The sequence below is a fragment of the Botryllus schlosseri genome, chromosome 8, assembly GCF_051294905.1.
Source record: "Botryllus schlosseri isolate E-star chromosome 8, Bs_hap1, whole genome shotgun sequence".
In the NCBI taxonomy this organism is placed as follows: Eukaryota; Metazoa; Chordata; class Ascidiacea; order Stolidobranchia; family Styelidae; genus Botryllus; species Botryllus schlosseri.
The window spans coordinates 15366669-15388308 of NC_137243.1; the positions used below are offsets into that span (position 1 = coordinate 15366669).

Here is a 21640-nt window from a genome sequence, read left to right on the forward strand (position 1 = left end):
GCCTGATTTCAAAGACTATTCCAAGTCGTTTCAACACCTTCCTATCTTTTCATCGTATCGCAGTCATGTGGAGTTTTGAAGTGATGAAAATTCTTGATAAAACTGAACTGAAATTGGACAGTGTGTTTTTGTGTAGGCTATATGCCTTAAATTGGAATTCATCCTTTCTTCCAACATAGGCTTTGCAAATGTTGATTGGAAAATGCAATCCTGCCCGATTGTAATCACCAAACAATTGCCGCGACGCAAGCTATACTCGAACGGAACCCTTTTGTGTTTGTCGTGAACGACGAGTTACTGCGTGAATACGGACTTATTGTGTGTATTCTTACCTGCTTGATACACTCGTATTCTCGAAATGTAGCGCAATTTCTCTCGTGGAAGTCTAGTTTCACTTAGCTCATACGTCGAACCACGTTCTCATCTCATTCTCATTTGCTTGGTAATATCTCATGGTGGGTCGCAACATGAAACATGCATATCAAAAGCGGGTTGCAAACTGAAAAGGGTTGGGAAGGACTGCTCTAAAGGAAACCAAGATTTGTCGGGTCAGTCAATGTCTTGGAGCGCGAAAATAAAATGCGCCTATTTTTATGTTGAATAATATAATAATCTTGACCCGTCTTCGAGCTTTGCCCCTCCCCATTGAGAGGTTTGCGGTACGGCAGTTACCTGGCTACCTGGACCGGTTCTTATGACAATTGAAACGACCTCCTAATCGCTAAATATTATACATATGTTACTCATATATCTCTTTTCTAAAAATGAGAAAGAAATGTAAGAATTATGCCCATTCTGACAGAAGTGTAAGTATGACCTATCGTTTAATAATAAAATAGGATTCAATCCTATAATATATTTACTATAATAATCAAATTATGTCTCATTGATGTCTTTCAGTGCCGATTTTCAAAAATTGCGTTGAAGGCGTGCGGAACATATGTTAATCCAAATAGTCCTGTGTCGAAAGAGGGAGGCGCACATTTTGGATCAGGTTTCACTGAGAATTTTTGAAGTAGGCTGGCGAGGAATATGAACATTTCCATCTTCACTAGCTGGATGCCGAGACAATTTCGCGGGCCAATTGAGAAAGGGATCACACGATCACACGAAATGTATTTTCCTTCGGCATCGATGAATCTCTCCGGACGGAACTCCTTCGGATTTTCAAAGTCATCTTCATTGTAGTGGATGGCCCATATATTTACCATGACCTGAAACATCATTTAAGCCAATGAAGTAAGTTGCAGTGGTAATATATCTATCCGGTGTGGGCAGAATGGTCAAAGTAGTCAGAGTTGCTACTCAAGCATAAGTAACGGCGTAAATTTCTACTCAATTACAACTAAGTAGAGATTTCCAAGATGTGTCAAAAGTACTTTTATAGTTGAAGTAGAGAATGAAATGTGCGAGAAGTGATCAAGTAAATATTTTTGAAAAGTATAGATTTGGTCGAGGGTACGCGTTTATATTTAACTGTTGATTATTATAAATGACTTCATTAGAAATCCCAGGGTGCGCCTCTGCAATTAACGCAAAATGACGAAGGATGTTACAAATAGGTACAATCTTCAAAAACACCAGGGATATATAGAAGTCAGTCATTCCGGAGTTCTATATATCCCTGGAAACACGTTCAGAAATTACTGTGATGGGTATTTCACGAGGTTGTTGCGACCATTTTACACATCACAGTCACAAAGTGATGAAATGCCTACATCCCAAACCACTCTGTACTTTCAAAAATATAAAGTAGTTAGGCATAAAAGATGTTCAAGTCAAAGTGGAAGTAGTCAAAAACATTAACACTCGAGAAATAAGTGCAACTAGGCAAAATCTACGCGAAGAGAGTGTGTAATCACACGCCAAAGGTGTTACACTAAAACAGAACTTAACTCAGAACTATATCGCGGTTATAAATCCGACTTGCCTATACGTGCAAGCATCATTTGGATTAAAATGTTGTGTTTGATTTATACCTTGGTGTAAGTATGAGGTATGCTCTGGTTACTTTTACCACGGATGTATATTCACGCCCGTATCTTGGGTGGTACATATTGGTCTGGTATACATTTTTTCGCCAGGAGTGTTGAATATTTCGTAAGGGTAGAAGTATACATCGTTACTGGCCACCTCTGGATGGAAGCCATACTTGATTATAGCTATAGGCGCGAAGGCCTCACCGCAGTATCTTTTGGGATCTTGAACTTTCCTAGTTTTACATCAGCGGTCGTCCTTCTAGGCGCCATCAGCGGAAGGAGAGGGCGATGTCGTAGTACCTCTTGAACCCACGCGCAAAAGAACGGCATATGTTCGCGGTGGCGCATACTCGGGTGATCCTGTCCTAAAAGCAATAAATATATGTTAATCGCGTAAAACGCCCGGAAAGAAGAGGCGGTGTGAAATCGCTGCATGTAGGTACAGGTCGGTATTAACCAGACACTCTTTATCAACCCTACCTATATGTCAGTGGTAGCTCAGCAGTGTTGAATGAAACTACTCACTCTTCAGGCCTTCATTTTCTACTTCCTCTTGAAGTAGTTTTGACATGTCTTGTAAATAGCTACTTCTACTTGTAATTGAGTATATATTTATGACGTGACTAGTTGAGTACCATGCTGAATAATTTGACCACATATTGGCCTATACGTTGAAATATATGGAATTCGATTCACCAATCACGCTGTCAATTTCTTCCTGAAGTCTTTCCTGATATTGAGGCCAGTGTAGCAAGGAAAGCAGTGACCACCTTATGGAATTACTTGTTGTATCCGTACCGGCGACGAAAAGATCACGGACGTAGTGATATAACTGCCTTTCCTGGAGTTAAAAATATAGAGATGTTCAGAGATGTATACATGACAAACAAGCCTTGATGAGTCAGGGGTGAAGACGGCTTATTCTGCGTGGCGAGATAGCGTATAGTGGTATAAGCAACAGCTGCAACACCAATAGGTTGTGGATTCAAGTCTGACCGAGGTCGACTCTAGAATTCCTACACAAGTGTTGAAGATTATCTAGGCTCCTATCCTCGCCATCTCATCCGCGTAAGCGGTGTCTTAAAAAGCTATAAGTAGTAGTGGGCCGTGCTGCAAGTCGACAGCTACGGAGATATCGACCTGATGTCGACAAACGCCGTGAATACCACAAACAAATAAACCGCTTATTCTGCTTATGACGCGAAAAAAGGTCAACTCAACGCAAAGTGGAAACGCGGTGGAAACGCGGAAACCGGTTTTCCAATCACTTCCTCGGAAAGCCTCCCATACAATTTTTTGGAGTACTCAAGTATGTGTGGTAAATTAATATTAGGCCTACTCAATTACCCAATTTCCCCTCCAATTTAATTGTACTCTATGAAGTGATTTCTTTGAATACTGCTATACCTGTGTACCGTATACTTGTGGTAGGCCCTATATTGGGTCTAGCTCGCAAATTGAGACTTATACCAACGTAGAAAATTTCCGACAACTCGTCTATTCATGTAGCATGCAAAATAATTTGTTCGAGATTTTACATTCTCACAAATGGTGACACTATTTTATAGACAGCATAATTTTCAATATAGCTCTGAGCGATAACATTTCTTTGTAGTCAGCGATCAGCATTAAGGGATTTCTAAATTCTCGCACTTACCGTAAAGATATCCTGACTTTTGTCCTTATTCATCTCATTGATGAAAGCGTCGATAAAATCTCTTGATACCCCCTCCTTGAATGTGCGTTTGTGGTCCTGAACTATGCCACCAAGTGTGTCTGTTATGCAAGAGGAAGCGGTATTTTACGGAACTGGTAGTGAAGCCCGTTTTATGAATAAAGTGGTCTGTGTGGTCAAACGGTCGAACCGCTTCCTGGATCAGAGCTTCATACAATTTCCGAGTCGTCTCAGCTTCGCCGAATCACAAGATTTGACACAGCAGGGCCCCTTATGCAAATTTCTCCATCGCATAGTATTTACCTTTATACATGAGGATCAGAGAATCGGTTTTTGGAGCTTTATGAAGGTCCCGGCATTATGAAGCTACAAAGCCGATTTTGTGTCGCAAGAAGGAACATCTCAACAATCTCGGAATATTTCTCATATGTTTTGTGCTGTTGTTTTCGGTTATTTATATCCGAATTTATATGTCAACATCACTATCGGTATTGATAATCGACACTAATTCGAACGGATATTTCTACATTTTATACGTTATCCGTTGTGGACACATTGGACTTATTCCATTTCAGTTATCCTATCGCTACAATCATAGCAAGTATACCAAATATGGAGTCAAGGTCCTCAAATTGACGCTTGTAAGCTGCCCTGAACATCGGGAAAAATCGAAAGGTAGGAATCAATGTCATCAACGCCAACAAAGTCGCATCGATGCTATCTGAAAAGCTAAAAGTATATGGTATCGATATTGACGTCACCAGGCCATGTCTTGCATAATTGCAGGCCTGCATCAGAATGTAAACAAACCTTCTGCGCAGTCTTGAAACAATATTACGAAATCTTGGGTCATCGTAAGAGAACCTGGAGCCCATGACGATACTGCAAATTATGTTGGACACTGCATTTGTCAGCACTTCCTGGCAATTTACCGGTTTGTTCTTAATCTTTTCGAATTCGTGAATCATGTGCTCAGCCTCCGTGTGAATCCTAGCCTCCAAGCTGCTCTTGCCGAGACCAAATCTAAAAAAATAAGCAATAGGATTCGACATGTCATGCTTCTCTTAAGATCATTCCAGCTATCAAATCCTGTAATGAAAACAGAGTGCTGGGCTTTCTCCTGATTACCGCTCACCAATTGATTGTAATAATGCGTGTCCGTATATCAGTCATGCTACCAGTTTACCTCACAGCACAGAAAAGATGGGATAGTGATTTAAATGCAACGTCGAGTAAAGGTATATTCAAACCGTATTATTTGAATTACTGTAATGACAATATGGGTTCGTGTTTAAAAAGAACTGTATGACGATGATGAGACATCATAAAACTTGAAACAGTAGGTCACAAGCAATAATATCAAATATACATGAAATAAAGACCAATGCGGCAACGTATGGCTTAATAATGTAATTAAAAAACACTAGACGAAGATTAGTGATGACAATGAGTTTCCGCTTGAAAAAATTCGGCTAATAAATAGGAATATATAGCCCAATTGTATAATGATGTTCTGTAGTCCTTGCGCGTCTCTGTGTACACGACGAAGTCAGCTGTACTGGGAGCTAGTTAGCTGTATGGGGTTTTTGCAACATTTTTTACAGCTTCCGACAGCTTCCTATAAATACTCAGTCAGAAGTTTTGTAGTAGGCCTATGGTGTTTTAAGCTGTCTGGAGTAATCTTATATTGCAAATTTTGGCAACTTTTCTCCATTTTTTCATGCAACATTTCTGATTTTTCATGCTTTTTTTGCAACTTTTTTCAATTTTTCATGCAACTAACTTCTTACTGGAAATATTTGGCACTATATGTAAATAGATCGCTTGATTAATTCACTGTCGTTTAAATTTGAGGTCCTCTCTTGACGGACATGCAGGCTAGCCCGCCGAAAATTATATTTTCGCTGGGTCAATTTTTCAGGCTATTGACTTTGTCGAAATCGCCAACACTGAGTTTTGTTACAGTGTCTTGGATACGGATCGATTCCAGTATCTCATGCCCTAATAATTTCAAGGAACTTGTCCATAAATGCAAATTTTCAGTGCGACGTTTGTGAAAAATAAATGCAACATTTTACTGCTAATTTTGTGAAAAATATAAATGCAACTTTCCACGGATTTGACTACAACAAAAACTTACCCTAAATTGAGAATCAACTTATAGAATAAGTATTCAAGTTGAATAAATTATACTGCAATGTATGTGGTTCATCAGAAAAGTAAACGGTCCGGTCAAATTTTAGTTTCGTATTCGTGCCACCGTCAGCGTGACCCATTTATCGAAGACTCCGCTAACAATGTTCGCGCCCCTACACAAGGGTTTAACGACACTAATTTAATATGTCGGTCTCTTTCAGTTGAATGGAACTCACCCTGATAGAGTGACTAATCCAAATCTCCGAAGAGTTTTCCATGTTGGTCCGGAGTCCATCATTATGATTCCAAGACCCTCTGATATTCTCTTGGTAACAAGCAAATCAGGCCGCCCAGAAAACTTCTCGCTATTCTTCACAAGTGCCTGTACGAAAAATGTCGCGCTGGTAATAATCATTGTTATAACAACAGCTTATTACGATGCATCAATATAATCGATAATTTTGTTCCGGGAAAGACGACTGAACGTACATATGAGGTATGTTGATATTTAAGATGGAGTAAAATCCGGGAAAAGGTCAATTTTTCACAACATTGCGGTTGGTTGACTAAAAAAATAGATCCACTTTCGTTCGAACCACGAATTTCCTATTGAGTGTCACTCATGCCTATTTTCACTCGATTCCATCCACTATCTTAGCTCTAAAAGCTGTAAAGGAGGACGAATTGCCAAAAAGGAGGGCATTTAGGCGTCCTAGGGGAAATTTTCAAAAACCTGAAAAAGGAGGACAAATCCTCCTAAAGGAGGACGTATAGGGACCCTACGTTTTCGGAAAGACAAAAGTCTAACAATACATGGACGCAAATCCCCACTCCGATCCTATTGCTATGCGAATAGTCTAACATGTGTCATTCATTTTAGCCGCGCAATAAATATACTACATGCCATTTCCATATTACTATTGACTGCTATATTTTCGCGTGAGGAAATGTTAATGTATCCGTATGCATAATATAGTTCACTGTGACGTTGCCAATTCAAATGAAATGTTAGAAGCTAAATGATTTGTTAATGGAAGATTTGTACATAGTCTTTCATATCGGGCGACGTGCTGAAATATAACTTGGTGTGATGAATGTTTAAGTTCGATTTATTTGCAGAGTCTTATTGGTGACCGAGTATATAGGCTTGTAACATGTCACCTGTTGCACGCAGTGATCGACCAATGCGTTATGTATATTTAGCTATCAATATAATCGTCGCTTGACCGATGTGATGGGCATTGTTCAAGAATCCTATAATGAACATACGTTGAATACTTTTCCTAATCGGAATCTGCAGAAAGTATCTGCACCGTGCCATCTTCTTTTGTAGTCAGTATGTAATATGAATTGCAAATACGGCATCCGCCCTTGATATTCGATTTATAGGCTACATATAGTATAGCGTTATTCATTTTCATATGCCTATGCCTATATAAGGCCCATTCTATGCGAATCGCATAATTAAGGGATATCATAAAGGTTATCCATTGGTATATTGACTGTATAAAGTTATTTAAACCTATGAAACGGCGTTTCCGAAATCTGAAGAAGCAGCATGAAATTGTTGAATCTTACTTCGCGCGCTGACTGGTAATCGTTGATAATAACCCACTCCCTCCAACCCATCTGTATGGAAAACACGCTTCCATATTTCAAGGAGTGATGCAAGTATGTTATTGACGGATTCGGGGACATCGTCAGCATCGATCCTATACCAGGCAACCCAAGTGGCCCTGCCGGATAGTTTCGCCCATAGCTCTTTTTCAGCAGATATCGATATGTGTAAATCAAAATTAACGCAGTTAAACCTACAACGGCTAAAGCAGCATCCATTTCTATATTTTGTTGTGCGATAGAAAAATAAAGTCATAATTAACCGACCCGTTTAGGAATCCTTAGAACAAGGTATCCCTGAACCCGCGACAAGCAGAAACAGGTCGAAGTGATGGCAATGTTGAGCAAGCGACAAGATCTTGAGAACGACGAACTGACGATAAAAATAAGATACGACCAGCATCAAACAATATAATCTGAACGGGAACACCTTTCGGATGTAGGGATACAAAAGTAAAAGCCAGCCGTTATTCATGCAATACAATAAAGTGTAAAAGCTATGCAAACCTATACATCGTTTTTTAGTCAATTTCATTATAAGCGAAAAAGAGATATTTAAAAGGAGCGACAGCAAAAGATAGATGTTATATTCTTCACGTCAATGTTTCCCACACAGTCACACCTTCATCGTCCCACGTGATGTAGGCAACTAGCGTTGGCAGAGTTGACTGCGAATGTACATTGTACACAATATACTTATTTCGTCAGTATGCAAAACCTGGTATCCCGCGGTTTAAATTTTATCGGTTCTCTCGTCCGTGTACGGTACACTGTACGACGTACGTACAGTCGCAGGTTACAGTGACTTTTCAATCTTTTCATGGTTGCTTTGCTATATAATGTTAATAAACTGTACCGATACTTATGGTCTATCTATATAAACGGAATCACAACTGAAGACAAAGGCAATTCTAACAAACACACTTCCAGCAATCTCCCTTGCAAAGCCATCGAGGTGCAGTTTACTCCGTTTGTGACCAGCGATCAGCTGATCACCAACCGCGCAGCGGACATACCCCAGGCTGCTTGATTGAGCAATGAGCATATGTTATTGTGTATATTGTGTAGTGTAATCGTGTGCCGTCGCAAAAGTTCACGAGATCGGTTGTGTGCTAGGAAGGGTCAAAGGAAATAATGTTTTACTTTGTAAACACCATTACTGCCAATCAGCTATATTTCAGCAAATGATCGAGAGACACCATCTATGGGTTATAGGTGCGTATAACTATAGATAAGTAAGATAACTAACTTACGGATAGATACGCAACACCCGTCGTCACGCTCTCTTGCCCGGAGGAAATTACTGCTCAGCAATCTGAACCTGGCATAATTGCTAATCCCATAGCTGACGACCTGAGCGCTCAAATTAAATAGAGTTGATCTTATTTGAAAGCTACTGTCGCGTTGATTCTGAAAATATACATTAAAAGTTCATTAAGGGGATGGAACCAGCTCGAAATAGCCTTCAAAGTCTGAAAATCGGCATTGTTGCTAACAATAGCAGCGACGCAGCACAATGACCATAACAATGACCCTTGCATGGTTGCGATCGTTGACAACAATCAGATTTTTAGACTTTGAGGTGTATTTTGAGTGGATTCCGCTGCCCTGGTCAGATTTCAATGTATATTTTCGAAATCAGTGCGACAGTAGCTTTTAAATAAGATCAACTTTATTTAATTTGAGCACTCAGGTCATCAGCAATGGGATTAGCAATTATGCTGCGTTCAGAATGCTGAGTAGTAATTTCCTCCGGGCAAGCAAGCGTGACGACGGGTGTTGCGTATCTATCCGTAGGTTAGTTATCTATAGTATAACAAAGCTCCACTAGATATAGTCAATTCTAATTTAAATTTACAATACGAAGTTTTCCAAGTATCCGTGCATAGCTGATTGCTTAAGTAATATTTTCATTGTGTTAACATTAATATGCATATCAATCAATCAATCAATCAATCAATCAGGTTTATTAATATTTTCATCGTTTCAAAACATCACAAGACTGCGATACAATGAAAAGATAGGAAGGTGTCGAAACAACTTGGAGTAGCCATTAAGATCAGACACCCACCTTAGCCTAGCCTTAGCCTAGCCATAGTGACGTCACGAGTATCGGATCATTTTATCGTCTTTTATGCTCGGGAAATTGATACGGCTGGTATAATTTGACGCACTCGATATATTATACCCAGGGCAATTTTTTCGACCTAAAAACGGAAGATTTTGACCTTAAAAATCAGAATTTTGACATTTTTTGATCATAGAAAAACTTAATTTTGGCCAAATTTTTACTTAACGTATGCAAATCAGGTGTTTTCCCACATGATGTTAGAATTGTACTACTTATCTTCATTTCTGGTTCGAACTGTCTGTCCTAACGAAGTAGTTTGGCATGGAAAAACTTTTTTGACTCAAAAACTGACAAATTTATTTATGCGAAATCTGGCCCTATGAAGAATTCCAGTAGACATCACGTCTTATGGTAGAATAAATAATTAAAATTTGTTGTAGTAGCCTACAAAGAAAGGTACTGTCCTACATTCTCGGGTAGAAAGTGTCTGTCCTTACAAAGCAGCTTGCCAAGAATGGAACCTACAATCTCCATAATGGTCGTTGCCCCGAATATTTCAATGACTTCTTTACCTCTGAATCAAAAGCGCACAAGTACAACACACGCGCGTCAACGTCGTCCAAATATCATATGATCGACCGAAAAGATCATCGCTCTATCAAATATGCCGGACCTAATGTGTGGAACAGTATCCCGCCGGCCATCCGGCAGTCGACGAGCATGTGCACATTCAAGTCGAAATACAAGCAATTACTACTAAATAAATACAGTCCATCCTCAAGATTACCGGACCACGACTGACCTATCGATCTCGCTTCCCATGACATGCCGCCCTATTTCTTGTCGCTTCCTTTTCCATACTATCTTCTTTACTTTCATTCAGTGTGCATGCCTCCTCTTTACATCGCCTAGGCCAAGGTGGGTGTCCGATTCCATAGACAACTCCTAGTCGCTTCGACATCTTCCTTTCATTTCATTGTATCGCATTTTTTGTGGTGTATTGAACTGATAAAATTGCTAATAAACCAATGATGATGATGATGATGAGTACGCGGACGCATGTACTCCAAGATCATATAGAAGTGCCATTGCTGCAAAATCCAATTTTCATTTGCAGAGCCTCAGTGTAGTGGGTGCAGGGATTCTGCAGAGTGCAGACTGTTAATTGCGAAGTGGTAACTGTGTGCGTGTAAGTATCCGTCATATTATGTGCCAGAATATCCGTTCGTTCGGTCAGCCACCCACCGACTGAAGCGGCATACAAAATGTAATGCAGTATTTATCCTAACTATATAAGGATGGTATAGGAAGACTTGCAGCTAAAGTGCCTTACAAAACGGAGCTGTCTGAGTCAAAAATCATTTTTTACCTTACAGTCTGGCGTTGCCGTTGGTCTGTCATTCTGACCCACTGCGATTGATTTCGCAGTCACATTTCATTCCTGCATGGCAGCAGAATCTAGTACTGCAATATATCATTCGTATGTCATACCGTAGGCTATCGGGCTATGATATAGTTAAGGTCTAAGGTAAAAAAAATTTGTTTTAGAACTACTATTTAGAGTTTGGGTTAGCAATCTGTAAGTTGCCAAGTTTAGACCATGGACCCTGCTGAATGCCTGCTTGTTCTGGGAGATCAATCCAGGCCGTCCAAGATTTCAAAGAAAGCCACACACGATTCATTAAAAAATGAATTTCAAAACCAATATCCGCATCAAATTCATGATGCAGTTCCAGTAGTGTTGCAGATCTGGGACAATGATTGGAGTTATTGGGTAGACATACCGACCACTGATGATATTACATTGGTCTCTGGCAGCAAAGTAAGGATGATCCAGAGAAGTAATGTTGGTAAAAGATTGGGTAATTTGAGTCAAGATAGTTGTGCATTTTTTTGTTGTGATATGCAAGAGCGGTTCAGACCAGCTATTGCTCATTTCGAGGACATCGTTCTGGTATCAAAGAGGTTATTGGATGGTGCTTATGCACTCGATATACCTGTTCTTGTCACGGAGCAGTATCCAAAAGGATTACTAAAGACGGTTCCTGAATTGAACATCACAAAAGCAAATGCTGTTATCGAAAAGACGGTATTCTCAATGATGGTGCCGGAGATGGAAAAAAAGCTAGAAGAACTGGGTAACCTGCAAAGTGTTGTACTTTTTGGTGTTGAGGCGCATGTATGTATTCAACAAACAGCATTGGACCTGCTTGCTAGAGGAATCGAAGTTCATGTAGTGGCTGATGCTACTTCATCAAGATCTGATGTTGATAGGCACATCGCTTTCGAACGCTTGAGATCTCATGGAGCTATCATTACTACGGCAGAAACTGCCCTTCTGCAACTTGTGAAAGATAAAAATCATCCAAAGTTCAAGGAAATACAAGGGTTGATCAAGGCAACTCCTCCACAGAATGGGCTGTCAAGCTTGTGAACTAGCTATTCACCTGTTCCTTAACAAATTATGATTTATTATTGAAATTTGATCATGTCAGATTCTTCCTACTCGAGTAAAATAGATATGCAACATACTCTCAGTGTATTATAGAAAAGAAATATACTACAATTCCGTAATATTGATAGCATAATCACTAATCAGGTATTTAGACTTTTGTTTGCGAGGAACCATGTAAGTGCAAACATAACACCGGAAGGCCTATCTAAACTTGTACAATCATTCAGGAAATCATGTATTTTAGTGACAGGAAGGTGGAATTCTTCTATCATTTCTCCTTCGGATTCCAGGCCACCCCCATCCTGCACCTGTTGAGAAAAAAGTAGAAGTGCAAATAAGACACAAAAATGAATATAGCCTAAGCCACTAATGTTAACCCACCTTCATATCATTAGTGACTTCGACATAATAAAGCGACTGCACACTTCCATGAGTACCAACTCCCGACCTATTTACAGAGTATGGTTATTGCTTATACTAAATCTGAATGTAAATCATCTGATCATCGGTGTCTCACCTAAATCTAGAGATGAGTTTGAATTCTTCAGGTGACACTTTATACCCCGTTTCTTCTAATACCTCCATTGATGCTATTTCCTCAGTTGTCTTTCCTGATTTGTCTATTATGCCAGCACAGAGCTCGTACAAGAAGCCACGTTGAGCAGATACATCTTTTGATATCTCAACCACTAAATATGCAGAACCCGTTGTATTTTATGACAATATGTTTGGAGAAAAGTTAGCCTACCTGTTTTTTGAGTCTTCAAATCATTTCGGTTCTCGTGTTGCTTGTGGCATTCATGCATGTAGACAGCTAAAATTGGTCTCCCCGAATAATTATAACAGAACAAGGTGCTTGAAGGTCAACATTGCCACCTTACCTGGCCGAAACTGTCTAACCATTACAATGCAGTTGAGACTTGTGTTAAAAATCAGTATTGCCACACTGTTCAAGGAAAAACGATTGTTGAGAAAATCTATTATCAATGGGGTAAGACTTCAATACTTGCCTATCATGAACCCTGATGTAGTCCCATTTACGTTGTTTTCCACCCTAAAAGTATACCAGCCAGTTAACAGAGGTAACTATTTCGGGTAAATAATTCAAAGAAAAATACCTTCTGAGTGAAGACTACTTGCATAGGTCTTACGAAGGCCGACTCCCCGAGTTTCCCTACTGAGTGGATCTCCACTTCATCCATGTCTTTTCAAGAATTGCTTCGGATCAGAATATTGCCCAAAATCTATATGCCGTGGTCGTAGCTTGCAGCTATATGTGCGACGGAAGACCGTATTACATGGACGTGGTGAAAGACGACCGTATGCTAATATTGCTAACTGAATATAAAAGTCATGCCCGCTTAAATTCGTTGATCAAACTTTATGGTCAAGCAATACCATAGCAGTTAGCTACGTTGAAGATAATTATGGATGGATTGCTGAATTTAGGCGACTCAAATTTGCTGACGTACCATGGCGCGTGACAACCGCTTGGTAAATCATATACCTCGTAGCGGCTAGAATGTGTGCGGTCGCATACAGCTCACGCATTCTGTGTTGCAGCTCGTCGTGATTCCTAGCAAATCATGTCTAGCATAAAGCCAATCCGATATGGAGGAGTGATATACGTGAATGGAGATAAATTAGAAGAATACAAGAAATTGCATAGCGCCGTATGGCCAGATGTGCTGGATAGACTAACAAAAAGCAACATAAGAAATTTCACGATATATTACTGTAAACAGCTGGGTGTGCTCTTTTCTCATATGGAGTACATTGGAGAAGATGTCGAGAAGGACATGGCCGCGATAGCGGCGGACTCAAAAACAAAAGAGTGGTGGAAGGTGAGTTGTCAAAACCTAACCTCGTCAAACTACAGCAGGATTATGTCGCGAATCCGCAATTACGAGAATTCTATCTAATGGTCCTTGTCGCGTACGTGATAATGAGTTGTTGAGTTTGGGCTCTGCGGTATCGTGTTTGAGCGTCTTTCACTTGTCACATTTCACTCTGGTCGATATGATCAGCTCGGTAAGGTTCGGTTACTTAGCAATTTTCATCCGTTCCATACACCACAAAAATTGCGATACAATGAAAAGATAGGAATGTATAGAAACGACTTGGAGTAGTCTTTGGAATCAGACACCCACCTTGACCTAGGCGATCTAAAGAGAAGGCAGGCACACTGAATGAAAAAGTAAAAGAAGTTACAAGAGAAAAAAGCAAGCGACAAAAATGGGGTGGCATGTCACGGAAGGCGAGATCGATAGGTCAGGTCGTGGTCCGGTAATCTTGAGGACGGGATACTGTTCCACACGCCAGGTCCGGCATATTTGATAGAGCGATGATCTTTTCGGTCTGTGAAGATTTGTGTATCGGATCGATGACGTCTGCTGCACTGCGTAGTGTAAGTGATGAAATTGCAAATTGATTCAGCGTTCAAGTCTTCGATGTTCGTATTTTACGCGTGAACATTGTATGCTCAAGAACCCCAAAGTTGAATTACGAACGAAAATGGTCAAAATGACATATCGGTGTAGGTTGTATCAGTATAAGTTTATTATTATTTTCATCATTTCAAAACACCGCAAGACTGTGATACAATGAAAAGATAGGAAGTGTCGAAACCAGGGCTGCGGAGTCGGTAAATTTTACTACCAACTCCAACTCCGACTCCACATATTTTCAATGGACCGACTCCTGAGTCTTTAAATGTACCGACTCCGACTCCTGAGTCTTTAAACCTACCGACTCCGACAATATTACCAATTACCAATTATATACCACAGTGACGGTTAAATGACTATCATATAACCATTAAACAAATGCAAACATATAATTAACGATGGCATGTAAAATTGTTTCATTGTGACACAGCTCGAATTATTCACTATGCATGAAAGATTGCCTTTCTAAATATCCTTCCTTTTTTCATATTTTATCAGTTTTTATAGAGAGAGAGAGGGATATTTATTGATTTGTCCAACCGTAAAGAAAACAACATTGGCACATGAAACAACAATAGATGAACTTAACGGTATGGGACAGGGTGTGACCGATATGACGCTGTGTAGGGTCAACTGGTCTGATCACACCCTGCATTAACAAATACAAATATTGTGTCATAAATTTGGATGCATCTGGTTGGGATCAATCAATTCACTCAGCATAATAATAAAATACTAAAGAAACTACAAATTTGGTGTGAGACAAGCGGATCACGGACTCTCCAATAACCTAATATGTAGGCTATGTATCATTCAAACACGACATGTAGCCCATCCTGTACAATTAAAATGTAGATAAAACAATCGAAGTGTTGATCTTATGTATGAGTCAGCAACTATTACAGAGATGCATCTTATTCTTTTCTCATTACACACTGTACTGCTGATTACAAGCGCGCACACTCTCACTACTAATATGCATTGGTCATAAACGAAATTTAGGAAGTAGTCAAATAGCATATGTCTAGTCTACATGCACTTAGTCAAGTAATCAAGGATTAGGACTTTAAGTCTTTCTTAATCATTTGTTCGACCCAAGCAGCTAAGCTACACTGCAAATATTTTTAATTTTGTCAAGTGGGAAGGAGCGTTTGGTTATATTTACATCAATTTTACAACGAGACGATATATTTACTCTGTCACGATATCATGGTATAATTCCAAAAATTGCATCAATTTGTGACTGCATCGCGAAGATGCATATTGCTTCTTTCTTCCTCCATGCAACTGAATCGTAATTTGCAAACAATGTCCAATTTTATCTATGTCAGGGATGGCCAACCTTTTCGACCAAAGGGCAACATGAGATTTACGAACCATTGCGCGGGCAACTTGAATGTTGAAGACCTTTTTTTAGTGGTCCGATAGGAACGAACCGAATTATAGGTAGGCCTAACATTGAAAACAAGACTTATATAACTACGCTTTAAAATTGATAACAATTATGTCATGAAAAGTCCGTGTGCAACTGTACAGTGTGTAGTCGTGCCCTGGTCGCACGAAGCACGAAATATTTTCCAAGGCAATGAATGAATTCGATCAATACCCACGAGGTAATTCTCAAAATTAGTTATAACATCAGGTAAAATTGCATGGCCAACCAAAATTTGATTAGCCTGACCGCGAGATTTGATGATTAATAAAACATCAGTTCCGACGCATTGGCGTAACCAGGGTCCAACCACATTTATCGCAGATCTTCATATATGACCATAAAGTAGAATATTTCGTGGCAGATTTATTTGACTTGGAATTTTTCTTGGCACTTCGCATGATATTTTGTCACTCGATTTCTTGCTTTTAGTATTGGAGCCCCTCCTGAAAAATATAAATACGCGTAATTTACAGAATTGAGACTATAACTATATTCGCAATTAGGAGATACGGTGTCGTCCAACATGCGACTTAGCTTGTGCGCTCGCAGCGAGATCGTCGGTGATGAAACATTTGCACAAAATGATAGATGCATGTTCACCGAAACCTTCGATATTGCTATGTCTAAACGCCGAATAATCCTGTCCTTGCCAAATGAGCTCAGTGGTATACAGAGGCGACGACCAATATATGCAAGTAACATATTTATCGATCGAAATCATTCATTACCTTTGAAAAAATTATGTCGCGCCTCGCGCGACCACGACGTGGATGCACACTGCACAGTTGCACACAGAGTTTTCATGACATAATTGTTATCAATTTTAAAGTGTAGTAATATAAGTATTGTTTCAACGTTACCTAATTCGGTTCGCTCCTATCGGACGACTGAAAAATGGTCATCAACATTCAAGTGGCCCGCGCAATACTTCGTAAATCTCATGTAGCCCTATGGCCGACAAGGTTGGCCACCCCTGATATAGATAAAATTGGACATTATTTGCAAATTACAATTCAGTTGCATAGAGGAAGAAAATAGCAATATGCATCTTCGCGATGCAGTCCAAAATTGATGCAATTTTTGGGATTATACCATGATACTGTGACAGAGTAAATACATCGTCTGGTTTTGTAAAATTTTTAAATTGATATAAATATAACGAGACGCTGCTTCCCACTTGACAAAATTAAAAATATTTGTGGTGTAGCTCAGCTGCTTGGGTCGAAGAAATGATTAAGAAAGACTGCATTTCCTAGTCCATCAATACTTGAGTAAGTGCATGTAGACTAGACATATGCTATTTCACTATTTCCTAAATTTCGTTTTTGACCAATGTTTATTAGTAGTGAGAGTGTGTGTGCTTATAATCAGCAGGGTTGTAACCAAGTCACGAGGTTCCGAGTCACAAGTCAATGCACTTTTATAGTTTTGACTCGAGTCAAGTCGGGTCATTTTCAATTCATCACCGAGTCAAGTCCGAGTCCAAGTCACGGTGTAGAGTGTCGAGTCCGAGTCATAGTGTTTTGACTCGAGTCCGAGTCCAAGTCATTGTGTTGACTGATCAGTTCCGAGATAATGTCATGTGAAACCCACTTTTTACAACCCTGCTCGGTGATATCGATAGCTTCACATTCATAATACACTAACTTTCCTCACTTTTAACACTTTTTGGTAGCATTTTCAAGTACCAGTACTGACGGACGATATAACAACAGTGTGAAAACTTTACTATTCTTCGAAATTACAATGAAATGCCTGTCTTGGCAGACCCAGTCTCGAGTCATATGACTTGGTCCGAGTCATGCGCAATGACTCGAGTTCAAGTCGAGTCAATACACAAATTGACTCGAGTCAAGTCATTTTTCATTTTTAAGAAAATGACTCGAGTCAAGTCGCGTCATCAAAAATCGCGACTCGAGTCATTACAACCCTGATAATCAGTATAGTGTGTAATGAGAAAATTAGTAAGTTAGATCTCTGTATTAGTTGCTGACTAATACACACGAGCTACAATTCGATTGTTTTATCTACATTTTAATTATACAGGATTGGATATATGTCATGTTTGAATGATTCATATATATTAGGATATTAGAGACTCCATGTTATAAAATATGAAAAAAGGAAGGATATTTCGAAAGGCTTTCTTTCATGTTAATTGCATAATGAATAATTCGAGCTGTGCCACAATGGAACAATTTTCCATGCCTTCGTTAATCATGTGTTTGCATATGTTTAATGGCTATATGATAGTCATTTAAACGTCAATGTGGCATATAATTTTCAAAGTAAATTGGTAATACTGTTGGAGTCGGAGTCGGTGTTCTCTTAAGAATATAGTCAGAGCCGGAGTCAAGTCGGTACGTTTAAAGACTCAGGAGTCGCAGTCGTATACGGAAAATGTGTGGAGTTGGAGTTGGCGGAAGGCGTGATCGATATGTTAGGTGGTAGTTTGATAATCCTGAAGGCTGACTAGTGTTCATTTAGAATAAATTGCTTGTATTTCAACTTGTATGCGGATATGTATTGACTCTACCGCTGACCTAGACCTGTCGGGTTCATTTTCCCTTCGCTCCTGGCCCAGTCACCACATTCAGTTTCTGACATCCGTTTCAACATTTTGACAGGTATGCGAACCCTGTCAAAAACCCCTTCAGTGGGAGGGGCCACCGCCTTCCGAAGGGGGATCTGGTGGCGGTAACGATTGGTGGACTCCTCTGGAAGAAGTTTTCCATGACGGCCATACTCCCAAATCATTCAACTGATGGTTACAAAAGCAGCGTCGTATTACACGCGTACTATACCTGATCTCATACACTATCAACTCTGTATCGGATTATATCTCTTGCAGCCCAGCCCACTCTATATTTGCAACTTCCTATTATGTGGTTTCCTATCGTTGTTTTGTGGTCAGAGAATGGTCTGAAATGTGGCATGCAGCATTCCAGCAATATTCGTGCTCGTATAAGTTGTGAATTAAACGAAGATGGATGTAAAATTTAAACTTCGGAATTTGCTAGTGGGTATATCCGCGAAAAAAGTCATCAAATATTCTACTTCGCAAGGCATTCTGAACCTCTCTGCCGCACCAGAAACGTCCACGCCATCAATATAGCCTACCCAGGGATTTCAAGAACTAGAATGTTCTAGAAATCCCTGAGCCTACCAATTCTTTTTTACAGGATTCCATGCCCATTTGTGTTATCGATATGGTTATAATTCCGTCAGCAACGACATCGCAGACAAAACAGCTTCGGCATGCCCTGAACTGCCGTCTAAATAAATTTGACTGACACTCATTAAAACCAGGCCAGCATGCATAAATTTGTTCAATAAGTGTCGTTTCTGTGGAGCTAACTTTGACTCCGCATAGTTGAATTTCGTTTAATTTTGCATTGTGATGGAGTTGGTATTTGTGACGCAACCATGCTATCTGTCAAAACGAGACTGCAACTCAGGAGCAAGAGCAAGACAGCATTGTTGCGTCACAATGTCAAACTCCCTCAGCATGCAAAATTCAAGGCTGATTTTGGGGGTGTTTCAGGTAGGGTTACCATACGTCCTCCATTAGGAGGATTTGTCCTCCGTTTTCGGGTTTTTGAAAATGTCCCCCGAGGACGCCTAATTGTCCTCCTTTTTGGTGATTCGTCCTCCTTTACAGCTTTTAGAGCTAATATGATTGACAGAGTGTAGTGAGAATGGGCATAGATGACGCTAAATATGAAATTCGTGGTTCGACCAGCGGAGTCAAAGAATGAAAAATGTGGAAGAAAGACTGTATATTTCTGGAGCTGATCCGGAAAGTTTACCTTTTTTTAGTCAACCAGCCGCAAAGTCGGGAAAAATTTATCATTTTTTCCGAATTTTACCCCACAATCCTGAATCTGAAAATTTTGTCAGTGTCCTCCTTTGCCGGTTCCAAAATATGGTAACCCTAGTTTCAGGGCCATGGGCAGAATAAAATTTATTCGTAATCAGTACAGCAGCAGCTTTCCTTTGACACCAGTTTTAACAAATTTAGCGCTCGGCAAGCCGATCAAAAATGGTCGTTAAATTACCTTTGGCCCAATGGAAAGTATGACGTAACCCAAATGCAGTGAGCCGTTCAATCGCGCTGAGTAGGACTATAGATAACTAACCTACGTAGGTTAGTTATCTATAGCAGGACACAATCGCAACCACGCAAGGACCATTGTTATGGTCATTGTGCTGCGTCACTGCGATTGTTTAGAACAATGCCGATTTTCAGACTTTGAGGGGTATTTCGAGGGGGTTCCATTGCCCTGATCAGATTTTAATGTATATTATCAGAATCAACGCGACTGTAGCTTTCAAATAAGATCAACTTTATTAAATTTGAGCGCTCGGGTCGAAATCTATGGGATTGGCAATTACGTTGCCGTTCCATGCTATGAAGCGACAACAAATCTTCGACTGTAGCATCACTCGACCGTGAATCACGTGATGCGCATCTATCCGTAGGTTAGTTATCTATAGTAGTACCGCGGTACTGTACAACAAGTTACTAGTCTGCGCTCGAAATTATCGGACCACGATATCCCATATCTATATCTCCCACATACTAGGATATGCCACCTAATTTTCATGTTATTTTATATTCTGTTAGTTTTAAGCAAGTGGTTCATCATGACCATTTTACATGTTGGATTTAGGCTTACGTGTTCAAGGTCAAAGTGGGTTGTTTGATGTCGTCTTGGCTAATTCCTACCGATGGCAATCTTGTGATTATTATGAAATTATTGAGTAAGTAAGCCAAAAACGTCATTGCGAACGCTTCGCCCGCCTAGTTCGGCCAAGTCACGGTCGGATTACGCCTGGTCATGGAAACACGGCCGACATGTACAACGCATGCGTCATGGCCTTTCGGTCGTCCGTCGGCCGTGCATGGAAACGAAGTATATGATTCTACCTTCCAAAGAGCCATACATGTCAGTCAACTGTAAGTCACAATTCGTGATGTCATGGTAACACAAATTTGAACTCAGTACATGGAATTCGTCGTGTGCGCCATATTTACTCTTCAAAAACTCGTACTAATCATGCTGGTTCCCTTATTTGAGCAAATGAGCATGCGAAACTTGTGTTACATACATCTTTTGTAAGTTCTTGGTAATTGTATTACAATGAGAACCGTATGGCCAGGGGAGGCAGTGAGGCAGTGTTTCACCTGTCGTCGGGATTAGAGAAATAAAATTTTGAAACCTTCAATGAATTATTGGTATTTTCTATCGATATTCAAGAATGGCTACATTTTGAACATTTTTATTCATAAAGTCACGCCATTTGCGTATTTATTGTTCGAAAAAGCGCTAAAGGAGAGGTAGGCACAGGTGAGGCATGGACGGACCAAACCTCACCTGTGATAGCACAAATCCTCTTAAATATCTTAGAATATATGATAACTGAAAATAATCGAATGCAATCGTTGCACTAATTCCGAAAATCTAAATATCGATCGACTTCCCAATTCTCAAAGTATTCGGCGGTAACATAACGTTGTACTATACACGCCTACATTTTAACGGCAGTGCTACTAAGCTACTTAGTAATCAAGAACGTGGATGGCTATATGGCGTTGTGTCTTTGTATGTAATATGAATTTGTAATTGTGAGTGTCACTTTCATCGCAGTTCATTTTTCGCCGTAGATAGGGAAGACAATATGTATTTGAAAACAGCATTGTCATAGAGACGTCGCCATGTCTGCTATTCTTTTTGATCAACGTATCGTGCAAACCAAGATGTCGAGGCGGTCGCCGTCGCGATCGCAACTTAAATTTGATTATTTTGAAGAGTGGGGTCCGA

General features: G+C 39.9%; 4 protein-coding genes across 5 annotated transcripts; 2 read left to right on the forward strand and 2 right to left on the reverse strand.

The window, feature by feature from the left end:
• Window positions 1-414: 414 nt before the first annotated feature.
• Window positions 415-8146, reverse strand: LOC145445361 (cytochrome P450 2H1-like). 2 transcript variants are annotated; one of them, XM_080323555.1, is made up of 8 exons: window positions 7369-8141; window positions 6027-6172; window positions 4465-4677; window positions 4262-4383; window positions 3637-3755; window positions 2676-2820; window positions 2184-2344; window positions 415-1214 (listed from the first exon to the last, which is right to left on the reverse strand). In XM_080323555.1, the coding sequence occupies exons 1-8, from the start codon at window positions 7624-7626 to the stop codon at window positions 897-899; spliced, it is 1482 nt and encodes a 493-aa protein (XP_080179681.1). In that variant the 5' UTR covers window positions 7627-8141; the 3' UTR covers window positions 415-896. The 2 variants fall into 2 exon arrangements, with proteins under 2 accessions (XP_080179681.1, XP_080179680.1); XM_080323554.1 differs by having other exon boundaries at window positions 4262-4677; window positions 7369-8146.
• A 2858-nt stretch (window positions 8147-11004) lies between these two features.
• LOC145444286 (isochorismatase domain-containing protein 1-like) lies at window positions 11005-12009 on the forward strand. The gene has a single exon (XM_080322231.1). The coding sequence runs from the start codon at window positions 11079-11081 to the stop codon at window positions 11910-11912; it is 834 nt and encodes a 277-aa protein (XP_080178357.1). The 5' UTR covers window positions 11005-11078; the 3' UTR covers window positions 11913-12009.
• Window positions 11999-13297, reverse strand: LOC145444287 (uridine diphosphate glucose pyrophosphatase NUDT14-like). The gene is made up of 7 exons (XM_080322232.1): window positions 13052-13297; window positions 12944-12987; window positions 12815-12879; window positions 12682-12747; window positions 12451-12622; window positions 12315-12381; window positions 11999-12241 (listed from the first exon to the last, which is right to left on the reverse strand). Exons 1-7 carry the CDS (start codon window positions 13133-13135, stop codon window positions 12074-12076), a joined length of 666 nt encoding a protein of 221 aa, XP_080178358.1. The 5' UTR covers window positions 13136-13297; the 3' UTR covers window positions 11999-12073.
• A 127-nt stretch (window positions 13298-13424) lies between these two features.
• Window positions 13425-18819, forward strand: LOC145444288 (L-rhamnose mutarotase-like). Its single transcript, XM_080322233.1, has 2 exons — window positions 13425-13777; window positions 18443-18819. The coding sequence occupies exons 1-2, from the start codon at window positions 13520-13522 to the stop codon at window positions 18578-18580; spliced, it is 396 nt and encodes a 131-aa protein (XP_080178359.1). The 5' UTR covers window positions 13425-13519; the 3' UTR covers window positions 18581-18819.
• Window positions 18820-21640: the final 2821 nt, after the last annotated feature.

What these genes read in the sequence shown, in the direction of transcription:
- LOC145445361 (XM_080323554.1), bottom strand. Translation starts at nt 7,626, where the DNA reads ATGGATGCTGCTTTAGCCGTTGTAGGTTTAACTGCGTTAATTTTGATT. An exon ending in ATTACCAGTCAGCGCGCGAA is followed by an intron (nt 6,173 to 7,368) that starts GTAAGATTCAAC and finishes TTTTTCGTACAG; the next exon opens with GCACTTGTGAAGAATAGCGA. An exon ending in GGATTAGTCACTCTATCAGG is followed by an intron (nt 4,678 to 6,026) that starts GTGAGTTCCATT and finishes TTATTTTTTTAG; the next exon opens with ATTTGGTCTCGGCAAGAGCA.
- LOC145444286 (XM_080322231.1), top strand. Translation starts at nt 11,079, where the DNA reads ATGGACCCTGCTGAATGCCTGCTTGTTCTGGGAGATCAATCCAGGCCG.
- LOC145444287 (XM_080322232.1), bottom strand. Translation starts at nt 13,135, where the DNA reads ATGGATGAAGTGGAGATCCACTCAGTAGGGAAACTCGGGGAGTCGGCC. An exon ending in GGTTAGACAGTTTCGGCCAG is followed by an intron (nt 12,748 to 12,814) that starts GTAAGGTGGCAA and finishes GACCAATTTTAG; the next exon opens with CTGTCTACATGCATGAATGC. An exon ending in TTTGAAGACTCAAAAAACAG is followed by an intron (nt 12,623 to 12,681) that starts GTAGGCTAACTT and finishes CTGCATATTTAG; the next exon opens with TGGTTGAGATATCAAAAGAT.
- LOC145444288 (XM_080322233.1), top strand. Translation starts at nt 13,520, where the DNA reads ATGTCTAGCATAAAGCCAATCCGATATGGAGGAGTGATATACGTGAAT. An exon ending in AAACAAAAGAGTGGTGGAAG is followed by an intron (nt 13,778 to 18,442) that starts GTGAGTTGTCAA and finishes ACATTTTGACAG; the next exon opens with GTATGCGAACCCTGTCAAAA.